Genomic DNA, 20,138 nt, shown 5'->3' with positions numbered 1-20,138 from the left:
ATATCTATGTAAATGTATGTTGTGTGAGCAACTGTGTGGTGTGTTGGTGTGAATGTATCTTGTAAATGTACAACTGTGTGTGTGCTGGTGCATTGGTGTGTGTGTCTGTGTAAATGTATACTGTGTGAAACTGTGTATTAGTGTGTGTGAATCTGTAAATGTATGCTGTGTTTTGGTGTATGTGTGTATCAGTGCAACAGCATGAATGGTGCATTGGTGAGTGTGTATCTGTGTAAATATATACTGTCTGTGTGCATCTGTGCATAGGTGTGTGTATCTGTGTGTTGGTGTGTGTGCACCTTTGTAAATATAAACTGTGAGTGCATTACTCTGTGTGTGTATCTGTGTAAATGTATACACTGTGTCTACAGCTGTGCTTTGGTGTGTGTGTGTGAATCTGTGTAAATGTATATGTGTGTGCATTTGTGCATTGGTGTCTGTGTACCTGTGTAAATATACGACTGTGTAGGTGCATATGTGTGTTGGTGTATGTGAATTTGTGGAAATGAATACACTGTGAGTGCACCTGTGCATTGGTGTGTGTGTACAGTGCAAATGTATGACAGTGTGTGCATCTGTGGGTTGGTTTGTGTGTATCTGTGTAAATGTATACTGTGTGAGCATCTGTGTGTTGCTGTATGTGTATTTGTGTAAATGTACAATTGTGTGTGCATCTGTGTAAATGTATCATGTGAGTGTGTCAGTTCTTTGGTGTGCAAGTAACTGTGTAAGTGTATACTGTGTCTGCATTGCTTGGTGTACAGTGGTGTACAGTACATTGGTGTGTGTATCTGTGTAAATGCACAACTGTGTTGTGCACATGTATGTTGGTGTGTGTAGCTGTGCAAATGTACAAATGTGTGTGCCCATCTGTGTGTTGGTGCGTGTGTATCTGTGTAAGCGTGTGCTGTCTATGTGCATCTGTGTGTTGGTGTGTAAGCATCCATGTAAATGTGTACTATAGGTTCATCTGTGTTTTGACTATGTGTATCTTTGGAAATGTATACTGTGTGTGCATCTGTGTTTTGCTATGTATGTATCCGTGTAAATACACAAATTTGTGTGTGCACCTTGTGTTGGTTTGCATGTGTATCTCATTGTAAATGTACGAATATGTGTGTGCACCTGTGTGTTGGTGTGTGTATTTGTGTAAATTTGCGACCGTGTGTGTATCTGTCTGTTGGTGTATGTGTAAGACTGTGCATAGGTGTGTGTGTCTCTGTGTAAATGTATACAGTGTGTGCATATCTGTGTAAATGTAGGGTTGTGCATGTCCATTTGTGTGTTGGTGTATGTGTATCTGTCTAAATGTCCAACTGTGTGTGTGCATCCATGTACATGTACCACTGTGAGTGAGTGTGTGTGTGTGTGTGTGTGTGTGTGTGTGTGTGTGTGTGTGTGTGTGTGTGTGTGTGTGTGTGTTGGTGTATATGTATTTTGTAAATGTATGACTGTGTATGTGCATTCTCTGTGTTGGTGTGTTTCTGTATCTGTGCAAATGCATACTGTGTGTTGTTATGCTTCTCTCTTTATGTGTGTGCACATATTTGTGAGAGGATCACATGTGTTTACGTGTAAAAATTCCCTGTGTAGGAAAACCTGGAACAACCTGTCAGTGCAGATGTGAATCCAAGGACAAGTCACCAAGAGAAGAGAAATGAGATCAGGAGGGCAGAATTCTGAAGTGCATTGATAGGGTCTCAGTAACAAAGCAAATCCATGTGTTCCTTTGAAGGGTAAACAGTTCAGCTCCCCGCTCCCTGCAGATGCTTGAGCTGGAGTGTATTGATGGGCTGAGCATGTCTCTGATCCATAAGCCTACTTGTGAAGGCACTGTACATGACAGTGCTCTTCACGGTGAGGGGCATTTCCAGTGGTCTGCTGCATTCATTTCCAATCACCTCATTATAGGAAGGATGTGGAAGTTTTAGAGAGAGAGAGAGCAGAGGAGATTGAGCAGGATGCTGCCTGGATTATGAGGAGAGGTTGAGCGAGATAAGGCTTTGCTTTTTGTGGCAGAGGAGGATAAGGGGAGATTTGACAGAGATATATCGGATGTTGAAGCATAGGTAGAGTGGACAACATCACCATTTACTCTGCTACCACAAGGGAACATATTTTTTAAATGATTGGAGGAAAGCATAGAGGGGGATGACAGAAGCAGGATTTTTATACAGAGTGGTGGGTGCATGGGACGCGCTGCCAGGGGTGGGGGGTGATAGAGGCAGATACATTAGGGACATTAAAGAGACTCTTAGATTGGCACATGGATGAAAGAAAAATGGAGGGTTATGTGGGAGGGGAGGGTTAGATTGACCTTGGAGTAGGTTGAAAGGTCAGCACAACAAGCTACTGTTTGTTTAGGGTGGCGGGGTGGAGAAGTGTCTCTAGCAAAGGAGGTGTACGGAGCTCCTCCCCTCCACTAGCCTGCAGGTCACCCTAGCACCTGCTTAGCCCCTCGATCAGGGTCACGTGAAGCCACGGGAGCAGGTGGAGCATATCACAAATCCTGATTATGTGACCAGTGACACCAGGCAGATAATCTCTGATGAGTATTGATAATGGTTCTGATCACTCGTCTTGTAAAGACACTGCCCAGAAGGCGGCAATGGCAAACTGCTTCGGCAGAAAAATTTGCCAAGAACAGTTATAATTATGGAAAGACCATGATCACCCATGTCATACAACACGGCATATTATGAATGAACTGTTTGATTTGTTATTGACTCACGTTCACAGAGAGATTCATCGGGGGAAACAGGCCCTTCTGGCCATTGAGTCCATACTAACCATCAACTGTCCATTTGCACTAGTCCTATATGTTTCCCTTTGTGTTAAATCTCCCCACATTCCCATCAACACCACTAGATCCCACAACTCTCCTACACACTAGGGACAACCTGCAGTGGGCAATCAATTAGTCAACTGACATGCCTTTGAGATGCGAGACGAAACATGGGAAGTGATACAGATGGTGCAGCCAGTATCAACTGCAAGGTCCAATCCTGACATCAGGTGCTTTCTATGTGGAGTTCTCAAGTTCAACTTGTGACTGTATGGGTTTCCTCTGGGTACCTCAGATTCTTCGGCATCCCAAACACAAGCAGGTTAGGAGGTTAGTTGTGCGTTGAGGATTGTCCCTTGATGTAAGTGAGTGGTGGAGTCTGCATGGGGGGGGGGGTTATTGAGAATGGAGAATTTTATAAAATTGATTAGTGTAGGGCTAATGTAAAAGGGTAGTTGATAGGACTCGATTCAGTGAACACGGAGAGGGCATTTCGTATAGTGGGAGAGTCTTAAACCAAAGGACACACCCTCAGAATAGAAGGATGTCCATTTAGAACAGAGATGAGGAGAAATTTCTTTAGCCAGACGTTGGTGAATCTGTGGAACTCATTGCCATGGATGGCTGTGGAGGCCAGGTCATTGGATAATTTTAAAGCAGAAGTTGACAGGTTCTTGAAGGGCACCAAAGGTTACAGAGAGAAGACAGGAGGATGGGGTTGACAAGAATCAGCCATGATGGAATGGTGGAGCAGACACGGTGGCCAAATGGCTTAATTCTGCTCTTATGTCTTATGGAGTTATGGTTGGTGTGGACTCAATGGGCTGAAGGGCCTTTTTGTCTGGTGTACGCTCTATGAGTCTTAAGAATCCGGCAGTGGAGAGTGTACATGTGAGAGTGCCCATATCCAGTCTGGAGCCAGTTCCAACAGATGACAGGATGGAGAGAAAGGAGGGGATGGCAGGATGAAGGATCAAATTGGAGATGCAAGAGATTGCAGATGCCGGAATCTGGAGCAACACACAATCCGGGTCAAGGAGAAACTGTGGGAGGAAAGGAAATGGTGATATTTTAGGTTGAAGAGAGTGGAGAGACAAGATGGCCGACACAACCAGAGGAGGTGTGTGGCAAGTAAGGACTCTGTTGTGATTGGAGGATTGGGGAGGGGTGTAAAGTGATGGGCATGTAGTGCCATGTAGGGGGGTGGAGTTAGGAGATTATGGCAGGTGAATGATAGATGGACACAGACCGGGGGAGGGGGAGAAGAAGGAAAAACAATAAATGGACACAAGATCCTGGAAATCCAGAGAAACACACAAAAATTTGGAGGAATTCAGCAGGTCAGGCAGAATCTACAGAGAGGAATAAACAGTTAATGTTTTGGGCCGAGGCCTTTCATCAAGACAGTAGACCCACTCAACAACAGATGCAACAAGGTGGGGAGAGGAGAGTCCAAAAATGGAAGACAGCTGCTGGAGGGAAATGAGCAGGAACACCAGTCTGATAAGTAAAGAAAGTGAGAATAGTAACCATCCGAGGTGAACAAGGGTGGCAGGTGGAGATACATCTCTACCCAAAAGGGGTGTAAGGCATTTCTTCCCTCTGCTAGCCTGCAGGTCACCCTTGGGCAAGGTGTAGCACCTGCTTAGCCATCCTCCGATCAGGGTCACTTGAAACCAATGGAGCAGGTGGTGGTTGGTCATATGAGCAGCTGGTGCAAATCACAAGTTCTGGTTATGTGACCACTGATACCAGGCAGACAATCTCTGAAGAGTACTGATAATGGCTGGGGTCACCCATCTTGTAAAGACACTGCTCAGAAGAAAGCAATGGTAAACCACTTCTGTAGAAAAAATTGCCAAGAGCAATCATGGCCATGAGACCATGATCACCCATGTCATATGACATGGCATGTAACGAATGAAGAGAAGAAAGGAGAGGTGAATGACAGCTGGAAGCAGATGGAAGATGGTGGGTGGGAGGTAGGAAATGGTGAGCGCTGTGAGGGTGGGTTGGAAGGGGAACAAAAATAGGAGGGAGGGCAATCAATTAGAGGGAGGAGGGAAGGAATAGGTGTCAGGGGAAAAGGGGGTGCTGTTATCTAAAAACTGGAAAACTCCATATTCATTGGGTTGTAGGTGGAATATATGGTGTTGCTCCTGTAGTTTGTGTTAGGTTTTATCCTGGCAGCAGAGAGGAAGTTCAAAGTAAATTTATAATCAAAGTGCATCGATGTCACCATATCCATCCTTGAGATTCATTTTCTTGCAGGCATTTGCATGAAAATAAAGAAATACAATCCAATTCATGAAAAACTATAAATATCAAACAATAAATTGGGAATTGGGAGGGGTGGGGAAATGGTCGCCAACCCACTCGCTGCCTTGAAGTCCTCTCTCTCCACTCCCCATATTCTCTCTCTACTGGCCATCTCTCCTTTCTGATGCAGGGCTTTGGCCCAACACGTCAACCACTTCTCTCCTCCCACTGATGCTGCTGGACCCACTGAGTTCCCGATAGACCGTGCATCGCTGAATGATCAAATTGTTCGTTTAGAATGTCAGTCACTCTCAAAGTTCAAAGTAAACTTATTATCAAAGTACATATTTACAATCAGAGGCTAATTTATTAGGTATGCCTTTACACCTGCTCGCATCAACTATCTAATCAGCCAATCATGTGGCAGCAACAATGCATTAAAGCATGCAGATGTGGTCAAGAGTGTCAGTTTTTGGTCAAACATCAGGATGAGGAGGTAATAAAATCTAAGGGACTTTGAGAGTGGAATGATTGTTGGTGCCAGACTGGGTGGTTTGAGTATCTCAGAAACAGCTGATCTGGGATTTTCATGCACAACAGTCTCTTGATTTTACAGAGAGTGATGCAAAATACAAAACATATTAAGTGAGTGGGAGTGAGTGGCAGCTCTGCGGGGAGAAAAACACCTTGTTAATGAGGGAGGTCAGAGGAGAATGACCAGACTGGGTCAAGTTGGACAGGAAGGTGACAGCAACTCAAATAACCATGTGTTACAGCAGTGGTGTGTGGAAGAGCATCTCTGAATGCACAACATGTTGAACCTTTCCTGATGAAGGGTTTCGGCCTGAAACGTCCTCACTACCTCCTCCCATAGATGCTGTCTGGCCTGCTGAGTTCTGCCAGCATTTTGTGTTTTTATTTATTCCCAGCATCCGCAGATTCACTCGTGTTGCCTTTGAATTCGCTACTGCGAAGCCTCTTCCAGTGATGCCTACACTGAAGAAGTTCAGATCTTCTCTCCCAGCCTCTCTCTCTGCTCCCAACCTACTATTTCTTCGGCCCTGAAACTTTTGGACCACACGCTAACCCAGACGCGGTACTATAGTCACATATCCTTCCTTGGTGCGTGTCTCCGCAACCAACTAACTCCAACGGGCTTCAGGATTCGTTTCCAAGCCTCCCGATTTGGACCCGGAGGATCACAGGTACTCACAGGTAATTGACTCTGCCTCCCGCTGCTTCTCCCGCCGGGCTGTGAGAGCGACCATCTCTGCGACGAGGAGATACCTGGCCTCCCTTTCCTCGTACCTCCCGCACCTCCGGGACACCTTCTTCGCCGAGTGTCATGGACCCTCCCGCTATTTCATCCTTCGTCGGATTCATGCATGCAATCGTTGTTTTTTTTTACTTTGTTTCGTCCGTCAAACACCGCAAACTCGCCCATCTGCGGACCCCAGAGCCCGTCGGCTCGGACGCCAACACGCATGAATCTCGGATCGCGACCCCCGCTGCCACTCACGGCACCGGACAGACTCCGAACCCTGACTCCAGTACCACCAACGCGGGTTCCTACGGCCATGGACACCCCCTCAGAGACTCTGGCCTTGAACTTCCAGCCGGACCTCCTGGTGCCGCCATCTCCCCCTCCCCTCCCCCCACCACCGCGCTGGATCCCAGCCTTGACCTCCGAGCTGGACCTTCACGCCTGCCGTCTCCCCTTCCCCCACCACCACGCTGCCATCTGATCTTCCCGGGCCCTCGGGGGCTTCAGCTTCCTCTCACCCCCACCCCTTCCCCGCTGAGTCCACCAGCCTCCCACCCCCCCTTGGACCAGATCTCTCAACCCTGCCGGATCTTCACCATCCACTCCGACCTTCCTCTCTCTGAGGCTGAGCGCTCTGTCCTTAGTAAGGGCCTCACCTTTGTCCCCCTTCGCCCTCACCTCAGTGAGTTCCGCGTGCGCCAGGATGTGGAGCTCTTCCTCCGCCGGCTCCGTCTTCAAGCCCACTTCTTCGGTAGGGACTCTCCCACCCCCACCGATGACCCATTCTCCCGTCTCCAACCCTCCTCCTCCTCATGGACTCCCCACCCAGGACTTCTACCTGCCCTGGATCTGTTTATCTCTAATTGCTGTTGGGACATTAACCATCTCAACTTCACCACCCCTTGCTCCAATTCCAACCTTACCCCCTCTGAGCGCTCTGCTCTCCATTCCCTCCATAACAATCCCAACCTTACCATCAAACCCGCTGATAAGGGGGGTGCTGTTGTCATCTGGCGCACCAACCTGTACATAGCGGAGGCACAACGACAACTCGCTGACACCTCCTCTTATCTAGCCCTGGACCATGACCCCACTAGGGAGCACCAGTCCATGGTCTCCCAAACCATTTCCGATGTCATCAGCTCGGGAGATCTCCCATCCATGACCACCAAACTTATAGTTCCCACACCCCGCACTTCCCGTTTCTACCTCCTACCTAAGATTCACAAACCTGCCTGGCCAGGCAGACCCATTGTCTCTGCTTGCTCCTGCCCCACTGAACTCATTTCTGCCTATCTCGACTCTGCTTTATCTCCCCTTGTTCAATCCCTTCCCACCTATGTCCGTGATACTTCCCATGCTTTACATCTATTCAAAGATTTCAAGTTCCCTGGCCCCCACTGCCTTATTTTCACCATTCCTGATGAAGGGTTTCGGCCCGAAACGTTGTCACTACCTCTTCCCATAGATGCTGTCTGGCCTGCTGAGTTCTGCCAGCATTTTGTGTTTTTATTATGTTGAATCTTGAAGTGGACGGGCAGAAGACCACGGTCATACACTCTGTGACCACTTTATTAGGTGCACCATAGGCCACCTTATGATTCATTTTCATTCTTTGTGCAGCCTGACCCCACCGTGCAGTCCCAGCATATTAAATAGAGTTAAACATCTCATAATTAATTTGCAAAAGAATGAAGCAATTGGACCTTGTCACCACTTTAAGAGAGCATTCTCCAAGACAGTGGAGTTGTAGGATTGGTCAGTGATCAAAGGAAGTGAAATTCCTGCCCAGAAGAATTAGTTACAATTGCTGCATAGTCAGAATGTTGCACTTGCTGCTTAGAAGATCCAGCAGACTTGGAAGTGATAGGTAAACAGTGGGAAAGAGGACACAGCAAGACTTTATTCCTGGGAGTACTACGGAGCTTTAATTTGATTCAGGTCTGCACTGTGGAGGGATCATTGATAGAATTTAAAGCCTTTTTAATGGGATTAACCTTTCCAGGCTGAAGTAGAGCACATGCCGGTAAACACAAAGAAAACAGAAGTAAAGCCCCTAGCCTAGAGGTTGGTGTTGTCCATTGAAGCAGCAGGACTACAGTCTGGTTTACCTGCAGGTTGCCAGGACCGTCGAGACAAATGCCAAAATCCAGCTGTGGACTCTCGAAGTCGGTGCTAGAGAAGCTAAAAACCACAGTAGACAGCTGTAGCATTGGCGGTAAAGTATTTTTTTTCAGTTTTGTTCTAAAATGCAAATCATTTCAAGGTGGACAAGATTCTCCGAGTGCAACACACACAAAATGCTAGGGAGGGGCATAAACAGTCAACATTTCGGGCCAAGACCCTTCAACAGGATTGGAGATGATGGGGGAAGAGGCCAGAATAAGAAGGTGGGGTGGAGGGGAAGGAGTACAAGCTGGAAAATGTTAGGTGAGGGAGAGGGTAAGAGGTTGGGGGAGGGAGGTTGAAGTAAGAAGCTGGAAAGTGCGTGGTGGAAAAGGTAAATCACAGAAGAAGGTGGAATCTGAAAGGAGAGGAGAGTGGACCACGGAAGAAAGAGGAGGGGCACCAGAGGGAAGGGATAGGCTGGTGAGAAGTGAAGGGGTAAGGTGAGAGCCACATTGGGGAACGGAAAAAGAGAAAAATACCAGAAGTTAGAGAAATCGATGTTCCTGCGCATGTGTTAGGAATCCAGTCTATTCTGAGATTGGCCTGCATGGGCAGACATTGTCCCAAAAGGTTTTTTCAGAACTGGCTGGACTCTCTTACTATTGATCATTGACTGCACATGCTCCCGATTAACGTCGGTGTATTTAAACCCTGCTTCCTATACCTTACTTTGCTGTTTTAAGGTGTGATCTTGGAAGTAGCAAGAGTTAGGTGGCTGTCTTCCCTCTGTTTTTAATGTCTGCTTCCTGCCTGCCATTTCTGGATCTTATTTGTGCCTTAAGACCTTGGATTACTGAACTTGTGTTTGGATTGCTGCACTTTTGAGTTGACTGGCTGCAAACCTTACTTTGGAATCTGCACATCAACTCCTGTCTGTGTCGTGGTTCCTGCAACTGGGCTCACTCACACTGCTCAGTGGCGGGGTGCTGCACTTCCAACCCAGCGACCCGAGTTCGATTCCCGGTCAGGCCATTTCCCTTACAGTCCGGTTGGAGGTGACGCAGGTGGGATATAAGCTGTTGCTCCTCCAACCTGAGAGATCTATGCGACGATGCTTGGTGCAAGCCGTTGTGTGTGGGGAGTAGGCTTACTTGCCCGTTGAAAGCTGCTTCTTCTGTGTCGGTCATTGAAGCTGCTCTTTCCCATTGGTTACTTTGTGTGTCACATCACCAGTGTCCAGTTTCAAGCACCTTGGCTGTAAGAATAGCACATGCAGGAGGCTTGGTCTCTTCCCTTTGGGTCCAAGGTCCATTCATACTGACATTGCAACCCGTGCTGAAGAACCATTGGGAAAGCACGCTCCACACTTAGGAGGCCCTAAGCTAAGTATCTTTTTGTTGAAAGTTTTAGTTTTGTCATTTGTGTAACTTGGTGGGCTTAGATGTTTGGTCAAACCTTTTACTGTTTGTAAATAAACGATTAATATGCTTATTTATAATCAGTGTCTCTGTCTCACTCACCGAACCCGTGAACCTGCTTCCACAGTACATAAGCTCAACTATGTGTCTGCTGGCTTTTGCAGAGTCAGTTCCAAGGGTTTGGTACAGGAGTAAACAGCAATGGGAGCCTGGAGATTAAAGCTTGCCCAAACTGTTCAGCAATAATTTGCTCTGATCCTTGACAGAGATTCAAGGCCTGGTGACTAAAAGATTAGTCAAAGATGTGGGAATCCAAAGCAACACAAACAAGATGCTGGAGGAACTCAGCAGGCCAGGCAGCATGTTTGGAAAAGAGTAAACAGTCAATGTTTCGGGTCGAGGCCCTTCCTCCGGACTGAGCAGACTCTGACTTCATTAGAGTCCTGATGAAGAGTCTTGGCCTGAAACTTTGATTGTTGTACTGTTTTCCATAGATGCTGCCTGGCCTGCTGAGTGCCTCCAGCATTTTGTGTGTGTTATGATTAAATTTTAGGTGTGAAAATACTCCCAAAAACAGTGGAAGACAGTGGGTGACAGAGATTGCAAAGGTAAAGAAGGCTGAAATGATGGAGCGGTTTAAAGCAAGTTTCAGAATTTTAAAACTGGAAAATATTTTAACAGCAATTTTATGTTACCAAACACAAATCAATGAACAGTACTTGTTTAAGCAGAGCCAACTGTCTGGGTCTCCTGAGGTTTATGGGGAGTGTTAGAGCAAAGGAATCAAAGACAAAGATGGGGATTTTTGTGATGGTATAAAATTGGGCTAAGTAATGACACTAAATGGTCTAAAACCCATTCCAGGATTCAGCAGGTTAAAATTAACAAAGATGGCAAGAAGTTCCATTTCAAGCAAGGGAGGGCAATTGGAGCAGGGGGTTGGAGACGGTTTGAAGATGATGGCTTCTCTTCTCCAAGTCTGGTAGGGGGAGGTTTCTGTTGTTCCAGTCCCGGAAGTCGGACAAACAGCCAGGCATTTTGGAGGTGTAGTAGTGTCTGTAAAAGCTGGTCGGGAAGTAGAGGTGAGCATCATGAGAATATTTGTGGGCACTAGCTGAAGCGTTTGGAAAATCCTCCTGAGGATCAGTGGGAGGTGGAAAAATGGAGCGGGGGGAGCAGGGTAAACCAGAGTCACAGGTGAGGCTTTGGAAGTGATGGCTCTGCTGACCATTCTCCCTCTAAGTTAACATGAAACTCAGAAGAAAGTTTTTTATCCAGAACGTGGGGGGGGAGGTTGTTGTGGAACTTGCTCCCATTAATTATTTTTATTTAGTTAAAGATACAACTCAGAACAGGCTCTTCCGGCCCACCAAGCCCACACCACCCAGCAACCCACCTGTGTATTTAACACAATTAACCTACTAACCCCTACTGCGTGAGGGAACCAGAGCACCCAGAGGGAACCAGAGCACCCAGAGGAAACCCAAGCGGTTTACAGGCAGATTGGACAAACTCTTAACAGGTGGCTCTGGAACTGAACTCTGAACTCCAGAATGCCCTGAGTTGTAATAATGTGCTCTAACGGCTACCGTACCTTGGCGCCTGGTAGTGGTATTGGGGCTGTATTAGGTTGGCATTGATGGCAACATACAACTGCATTTAAATGTGGGTGGTGCTAGACAAACATGAGTGTTGCACTGATTCCTGGATTGGAGGCCTTTAACAGAGGTGTGGGATTGGATGGGCTGTGTTTGTTTTCCTTGGAGCGAAGGAGGTCGAGGGGATGGCCTGATGGATGGATGTAGATTGTAAGAAGCATAGCTGCAATATATAGCCAGAATCTATTTTCCGTGGAGGGCAGGACGTCATCAAGAGTCCTGAAGAAGTCAGAAGATTAAAGTGACTGGGGGACCAGAAGTTAAAGATTACACTTACTGACAGGATCTTAAGCAGGTCTTAGAAAGTACTGAGGCTACATATCAAGCCTCTAAATCAAGTGTTCCCAACCACTAAGCAAGGGATCCGTTGGCCCCAGGTTAGGAACCCCTGCCCTGAGTGAATCTCAACTGATCGAAAATATTGGTGTATATAAGATGATGAGAGGTTTAGCTAAGCTGGTTGGTCACAGTTTTTCTTCCAGCATTTGGGAGTTTAGAACTGGAAGCCAGAAGTTTAAGGTCAGAGGGGAAAGATCTGCAGGGGAGCTGAGAGACAGGATCTCACAAGGAGGGAGTGGTGTGTATGTGGAATGAGCTGCCAGAAGAAGTGGTAGAAGCAGATACAATGGCAATGTTTGTGTTTGGACAGGGACATGGATTGAAAAGGCTGAGATGGATATGGGTCAAATGCAGGAAGATGGGACTAGTTCAGGTAGGTGACTTATGGCAAGCAATGTATTGACTGTTGGCCTCCAGTAGCTGGGGCATTGAGTTCAAGAGCCACAAGGTAATGTTGCGGCTCTATTAACCAAGTTAGACCGCACTTGGAGTATTGTGTTCAGTTCTGGTTGCCTCATTATGGAAAAGATGTGGAAGCTTTAGAGAGGGTGCAGAGAAGTTTTACCAGGAAGCCACCTGGTTTGGAGAGCATGTCTTATAGGATAAGTTGAGTGAGATAGGACCTTTCTCTTTAGAGCAAAGGAGGATGAGAGGTAACTTGATAGATGTGTACAAGATAAGAGGGACAGATTGAAAGGACAGCCAGAGAATTTTTTGTAAGTTAGAGAAATTGATGTTCATGCCATCAGGTAGGAGGCAAACCAGAAGAAATGAGGTGTTGCTCATCCAACCTAAAAGTGGCCTCTTCATGGTTCAAGATTCCTTCCTCTCCCAGTCCTATACCTTTCCACGCATCTGGTTTCATTTTCACCTTCTTGCGATTCTCCTTCCCCCTACCCTCGCTTTTTTATTCTGGCATCTTCCCCACCACCCCCCTTTCTTGTCCTGAGGAAAGATGTTGGTCCAAAATGTCGACTGCTTATTCATTTCCATAGATGCAGTCTGTCCTGCTGAGTTCCTCCAGGACTTTGTGTTTGTTCCTCTGGATTTCCACACTTTCTTCTGTTTATGGTGTAAGTGACAATGTGGCCTAACTGAAATAGAACAAAGTGTCTGGGCCCTGCACGGGGAGAAATGAGAAACTGCAGGATCCCAGAGCCAGCCACTCCATTCTCTAGATTTTAGAAAAAAGGAGAAGTGACCCCAATGAAGCAAACAAAATCCTTGGAGTACTTGATAGATGAGATGTTGGGCAATTATTTGTCTGGCTATTTCTAGTATTGATGATTATAGTCTCAAAGGAAAGAGAAGGACGTTTAGGGCCGAGATGAGGTGAAATTTCTTCACTCAGAGGTTGGTGGATTTGTGGATGGCTGTGGAGGATCTGTCATTGATTGATTTCAAGAACAATGATTAGATTTGTGGACGTTAATGTAATCAATGGGTGGTGGGGTGGAGATATGTCTCTACCTAAGGAGGTGTATGTTGGCGCGTGGCCTAGTGGATAAGGCATCAGTCTAATGATCTGAAGGTCACTGGTTCGAGCCTCAGCTGAGGCAGCGTGTTGTGTCCTTGAGCAAGGCACTTAACCACACATTGCTCTGGTGCCAAGCTACATGGGTCCTAGTGCCCTTCCCTTGGACAACATCGGTGGCATGGAGAGGGGAAGGCTTGCAGCTTGGGCAACTGCTGGTCTCCCATACAACCCTGCCCTGGCCTGCGCCCTGTGCCCAGCTTAGACTCCACACTATCCCTCATGAGTTAGCCTACTGAATTGCAGTAACCGTGGCAACTGAAGTCTCAATAAACCCCATAAGCTGAGCACCCAGAGCCACAGCTACAACAGTAGGCATTCCTTGTCTCGTAAACAGAGGTCATCTTCTCTGCCAGAGGCTTCTCGTGTGGCGGTTGTCGGTCAGGTCCAACGATGACAGGAAACCTGTGCGGGAGAGTTTTAAAAGAGGAAAAGTTGTTGCAATGGGGTATATCCATTCTCTCAGCCTCCGAAATACAGGACCAGTGGTACGAACAAGCATCACAAACTGGAGTCTTCCTTGGCTGCAGTGGATGACCATGACATCTTATGTGCCTTCTCATGCCCTTAGCTCTCCACAGAGTGTTGCAGTACCACCTTCCTGTTGGTTAAATCATACTGTAGATCTCATCCGTCCAGTCTGCCGGAGCTGACTTCACATGCTGGGGTAGGCATGTCCCTAGCTCACCGGGGGATGAGGCTGCCGGCTACCCTCACCTGGTTTAGCCTGCCTGTTGAAGCAGTGTACCAGGGTGTGACCGCCGTCCCATGCAAACAGCTACCTAGAGCAACAGGTGAGAGCTGAGTGCCCGGTGGGGACCAAAGGTGAGTGAGCTGCCCTGGAATGGACACGACCAGCCTCTTCACCAGAGCTACTACCCCTCCCTGGACACCCCATACATTCACATACAGTACATGATTCCATATGCTGATGACTTGGAGTCAATCTTCCACAATCCTCATGTAATTCCCATCAGTATAGAGTTCATTGAATGGGAACACTGTCAAGAGAACTGAGTTTATGAAGTAGAAAGGTTACCAAAGAATTTAATATTATTCCCAACTTGACCAGAGGTGTGGAAGGGAGTCAGAGTCCAACCATCCATGAAGGAAGCTCAGGTTCTATATCACCAGTTCCCAACTTGGAGTCCTCAGACATCTTGTTTAGTGGTATTGGTCCATGACATAAAGGGTTGGGAACCCCTGTCCTAAAGCATCTTGAGCGAGTGATGATCTCCTCACAGGCTCACTTTGGGGGGGCGTGCTACAGATAATGTGACATGGGTTTTCTGTACCCCTGTTGTGCACAGTTTCCCCAGCTGCTGAGCGCCTGCGGTACATCCTTGGAGAAGAAGACGATGGGCCAACTCCAACCCTGTTCACTGAGATGGACACCCTGCAACATGACGGAGATGAGTTGGAATGGAAGGAGTCTGCCAGGTGAGTGAGTGAATCTCTGAGGTTAACTCCTCTGTTTTCCTGTATTAATTCGTGTGACATAGGCATTACTGCTGAGAACAGCATTTATTACCCATCACTAATTGCCCTTGAACGCAGTAGTAATTTTACTGCACCAATATTTTTCACTGTCTTGTATAATTATGTATATTTTATAAATACTTAACCTCAACTCTGAACTGATTCCATAACCTATGGAGTCATTTTAAGAACTACAAGTTAATGGGTGGCACGATAGCATAGGGGTTAGCACTTCGCTTTACAGTACAGACAACCCAGGTTCAATTCCCGCCACCTCTCTGTAAAGAGGTTGTATGTTCTCACCGTGACTGTATGGTTTCAAGACCTATGGGTTGGTCATTGTAAACTGTCCCGTGATTAGGCTAGGGTTAAATCGAGGGGGGTTGCTGGGCAGTGTGGCTCAAAGGGCCAGACAGGCCCATTCCAATAAGTTAAGTAAATAAATAGACTTGTGTTCTCAGTATTATTTATTTGTCTGACTGTTTGTTTGTTTATTTGTTTATTTAAGTATCTTTTATTTATTGTATTGGCACAGTTTATCGTCTTTTGCACATTGGTTCCTTGTCTCTCTGTAGTTTTTCATTGATTCTATTGTATTCCTTTGTTCGACTGAGAACGCCTACAAAAATTAATCTCAGGTTAGTATATGGTGACATGTAATAAATTTCTTTTGACTTTTTGTGTTGTCTCCAGTTTGCATGCCTATTATGTGGCTGCTGGTTATAGGAAAGTGACTGTTCAGGATGAGCTCAGAGGTGGGTATGCCATTGAATGTGATGGGTAGGTACTTGGACTGTCTTCCTGGTAACAGTCATTGATTTGTGCTGCTTGTTATCAGTCAATGTTTCCTCTTCATTCTGTTTTGTTTCTTTTACTGTTTCATATGTATTTCATGCCTATCTGGAGAAGACAAATATCTGAGATTTATTGTACATGGATACATTGACAATAAAACTTGAACCTCGAACCTTTTGCTGTACACGGGTCCATGAGCCAGTCCTCACCCGAGGATCAGAGGTGGAGAGGGACAGCAACTTTAAATTCCTCATGTTATCTTTTCAGAGGATCCGTCCAAGTTGCAAAGAAGGCACAGCAGTGCCTTTATTTCTTTAGGAGTTTGTGAAAGTTCAGCATGACATCTAAAACTTTGATAAACTTCTACAAATGTGTGGTGAAGAATATATTGACTGGCTGCATCATAGACTGCTTTGAAAATACTAATGCCCTTGAGTAGAAAATCCTACACAAAGGAATGTATATGGCCCAGTCCATCACAGGTAAAACCCACCCCACCATTAAGCATATCTATATGGAGCATTGCTGTAGGAAAGCAGCATCCATTATCAGAGGTCCCCATCATCCAAGTCATGCTCTCTTCTTGCTGTCCCCATCAGGTAGAAAGTACTCAGGACTCTCAGGAATAATTACTACCCCTCAGCCATTTATAGGCATCCGTTAGTCTCGAGAGACCATGGATTTGTGCCTTGGAAAGTTTCCAGGGCACAGGCTTGGGCAGAGTTGTATGGGAGACCGGCAGTTGCCCATGCTGTAAGTCTCCCCTCTCCATGCCACTGATGTTGTCCAAGGGAAGGGCAAGGGCCAATACAGCTTCTGTATCAGACCAGTGTCATCACAGAGCAATGTGTGGTTAAGCGCCTTGCTCAAGGACACAACATGCTGCCTTAGCTGAGGCTTGAACTAGCGGCCTTCAGATCACTAGACCAACGCCTTAGCCACTTGGCCACGTGCCAACTCAGCCATTAGGCTCTTGAATAAAAGGGGATGACTACACGCACTTGCCCCATCTTTGAAATGTTCGTACAGCCAATGATCTCACATTAAGGACTCTTTATCTTATTATTTCATGTTCTCGTTACTTATTGCAATTTATTTCGATTTGCATTTGCGCAGTTTGTTGTCTTCTGCACTCTGGCATACCAGTGTCCAAGAAGAGCAGGGTGAGCTGCCTCAATGACCATCACCCAGTGGCTCTCATGTCCAATGTGATGAGGTGTTTTAAGAGGATGGTCATGGCTAGAATCAATGGCTGCCTAAGGAAGGACCTGGACACATTGCAATTTGCCTATCGCCACAATAGGTCTACAACAGATGGCTGTCCACTCTGCCTTGGGTGACCTTGACAATAGCAATGACTACATCAGGCTGCTGTTCATTAACTACAGCTCAGCATACACCACAATTATACCTTCAGTTCTAATCAACAAGCTCCAAATCCTGGGCCTCTGTACCTTCATCTGCAGTTGGTTCCTTGACTTCATCCCCAAGAACCCATAGTCTATTGTGGATCATAAATAACATCTCTGCCTCTCTGATCAATACTGGCACACCTCAGGGATACATTCTTCATCCACTGCTCTACTCTCTTTTCACCCATGACTGTGTGGCTAGGCACAGCTCAAACACCAATTATAAATTTGCCAACAACGCAACTACTGCTAGCCAAATTTTAGATGGTGATGAATAGGCATACAGGAGCAAGGTAGATCAACTGGTTGAGTGTGGCTACAGTGATAACCTTGCACTCAATGTCAGTAAGACTAAGGAATTGATTGTGGACTTCAGGAAGGGGAAATCAAGGGAATACAAGCCAGTCCTCATTGAGGGATCAAAAAACATGAGCAGTTTCAAGTTCCTGTGTGTCAACATCTCTGAAGATCTACCCCAGGCCCAACATATTAACAAAGGAGGTACAACAATGGCTATATTTCATTAGGAGTCTGCAGAGAATTGGTATGCTACCAATTCTCCTGTAAGTCCCATCAGTGTAGAGTTTGTTGAATGGGAATAATACAAAGCTATCAAATGCTGTCAAGAGATCTGAGTTTATGATCAAAAAAGTTACCCAAGAATTTAATATTACTCCCAATTTGACCAGAGGTGTAGAAGAGACTCAGTGACTGACCATCCATGAAGGAGCCAACAGCAAGCTCAGGTTCTATATCAGGGGTATCCAATCTAGGGTCCACGGACCCCTTGCTTAATTCTTGTTCAGTGGAGAGCATTCTAACTGGTTGCATCACCAGCTGGTATGGAGGGACCACTGCACAGGATCAAAAAAAGCTGTAGAAAGTTGTAAACTCTGCCCACTCCATCATGGGCACTACCCTCCTCAGCACCCAGTACAATTTCAAAAGGAAATGCTTCAAGAAGGCAGCATCCGTCATCGAAGACCCCCATCACCCAGGACATGCCTTCTTCTCATTGTTTCCATTAAGGAGGAGGTAAAGGAGCCTGAAGACACACATTCTATATTTCAGGAAGAGCTGCTCCTCCACCATCAGATATCTGAATGGACAATGAACCCATGAACACTACCAGTATTTTTCCCTCTTTTTGCACTATTTATTTAATTTAATTTAACATTTATATATACTTGTTGTAATTTATTGTTTTTATTATTGTGTATTAGAATTGAAAATACACTTGGACTAAGATGTTAACTGTCCTGTGCTATCACCAGTGGGATCATCAGTTGATCTGCCACCTGTCCTCAGGAGTTTTGGCCCGCTTATGATCAAGACTCCTTCAAGGTGATGAGCCAGCAGTGCTAAAGCACCACCTCCCACTGATGAGCTTAAAAACTTGGCATCGGCCTCTATCGGAGTTGTTGGTCGCTTCCATCCAACAGATAGTCTACTCCTCAGGTGTCTATGCAACTACTGAAGGGTTTACAAAAGATGGATACACTGTCCGACTCTCTGCCCCTCTGGACGTACTTGGTCCACGCCCATGATGGTCCTGTCTCTGCTGCCTCAGCTACAGCCCTGCTGGTTGACTTGATCTCTCTTCTAGTGAAGCCAAGGTCACGCAGCCACTTCTGGAAAGTGAACGCAATAAAGCCACGACACCCTACTTCGAATGGATAGCATGAGACCTTCCACCCTCTGTCTCTGCACTCTGATGCTGCATAACAGCAAGTTTCACAACTTATTCTGGTAATACTGAACCTGATACTGATTCTGTGCCCCTTCATTTTACAATGAGTTGCCAATGGATGTAAGGAATGTTCAGTCATCAGTGAACACTCCCTGTTCTGAGCTGAGGATGGAGGAATGGTCAGTGATGAAGGGAATGAAGATGGAGGGACTCAGGTCACTGTCCTGAATTACTCTTGTATGAAGGAAAATGGAGTCACAACCACATTCCTTTGTGTGCAGGATCACTCAGGCCATCTAACTTGGTCTCATCACAATAGAATCTTTGATGCCACTCTCAGGAAAATAGCACTTTGATGTCAAAGTGTGTGTGCTTAAGAATGAGTGAACAGATGGTAGGTATGTAAAACTGGAAATGGAACTAGAAGTGATTTCTAATTGTCAGATGTATGGAAGATTTAGAGAGCATGGAGAGGAGATTTACCATGATGCTTCTTGGACTAAAGAGCATGCCTTGTGAGAATAGGTTGAGTGAGCTGGGGCATTTCTCTTTGGAGCGAAGGAGAATGAGAGGTGACTTGATAGAAGTGTACAAGATGATAAGAGGTATAAATCGAGTGGATGGTGAAAGACCTTCTCCGGGAGTGGAAATGGCTAATGCAAAAAGACATAACTTTAAGGTATTTGGAGGGAAGTATAGGGGGTACAGAGGTCGTTGTCTTTTTTCCAGAGAGTGGTGGATACATGGAATGCAGTGCCAGGGGTGGGGGAAGAGGCAGGTACATTAAGGGCATTTAAGGGACTCTGAGATAGGCACAAGGATGAAAGTAAAATGGAGGGTTATGAAGGAGGGAAGGGTGAAATTGATCTTGGAGCAGGTTAAAGTGAAAAATGGTGGAGTGAAGGGCCTGTACTGTGCTGGCTGTTCTATGCTCTGTGCACCGAGATACCATGAAAAACTTGGCTTTACATGTTCTACTTGTATACTGTTACAAGAGAAGAACAGTAACAGAGTGCACTGTAGTGTTATGGTTACACTTACAGAAAAAATGCAGAGAATGTAGACGATAACTTGCAAGGGCCATATGAGGTCAAGAATTCATCTTTAATACACAAGCGGTCCTTTCAAGAGAGTCCTTTATAGCAAAGAGACCGAAGCTCACCTAGAGCCCAGTGGCGTGTGTTCTTTTATATTTTCTGCCTTACTGAAGCAGAGGAGAAGAGGGTGTCAGGGGTCTTTGATTGTGTTGTTGATTTTCCAAAGCAGCGAGAAGTGTAGACAGAGATCGTAGAGTGGAGACGATTTTTTTTTATGTTGGACTGGGCTCTGTCCACAGCTCTCTGCAGTTTATGATCTTGGGCAGAGCAGTTTGCGTCCCAAGCTCTGGTGTATCCAG

General features: G+C 46.1%; 1 protein-coding gene across 5 annotated transcripts in view; it reads left to right on the top strand.

Moving 5' to 3' along the window:
* Nucleotides 1-20,138, top strand: part of slc4a5a (solute carrier family 4 member 5a) — a 174,057-nt gene that overhangs the window by 39,938 nt on the left and 113,981 nt on the right. For all 5 annotated transcript variants that reach the window (XM_073060084.1, XM_073060076.1, XM_073060094.1 and 2 more), the window contains exon 4: nt 14,677-14,806. In XM_073060084.1, coding sequence (XP_072916185.1) covers nt 14,677-14,806 — 130 coding nt within the window. The remainder of the gene's footprint in view (nt 1-14,676; nt 14,807-20,138) is intronic.

This window comes from Hemitrygon akajei, chromosome 1 (genome assembly GCF_048418815.1).
Source record: "Hemitrygon akajei chromosome 1, sHemAka1.3, whole genome shotgun sequence".
In the NCBI taxonomy this organism is placed as follows: Eukaryota; Metazoa; Chordata; class Chondrichthyes; order Myliobatiformes; family Dasyatidae; genus Hemitrygon; species Hemitrygon akajei.
This window is presented reverse-complemented; position numbering and strand designations above follow the sequence as displayed.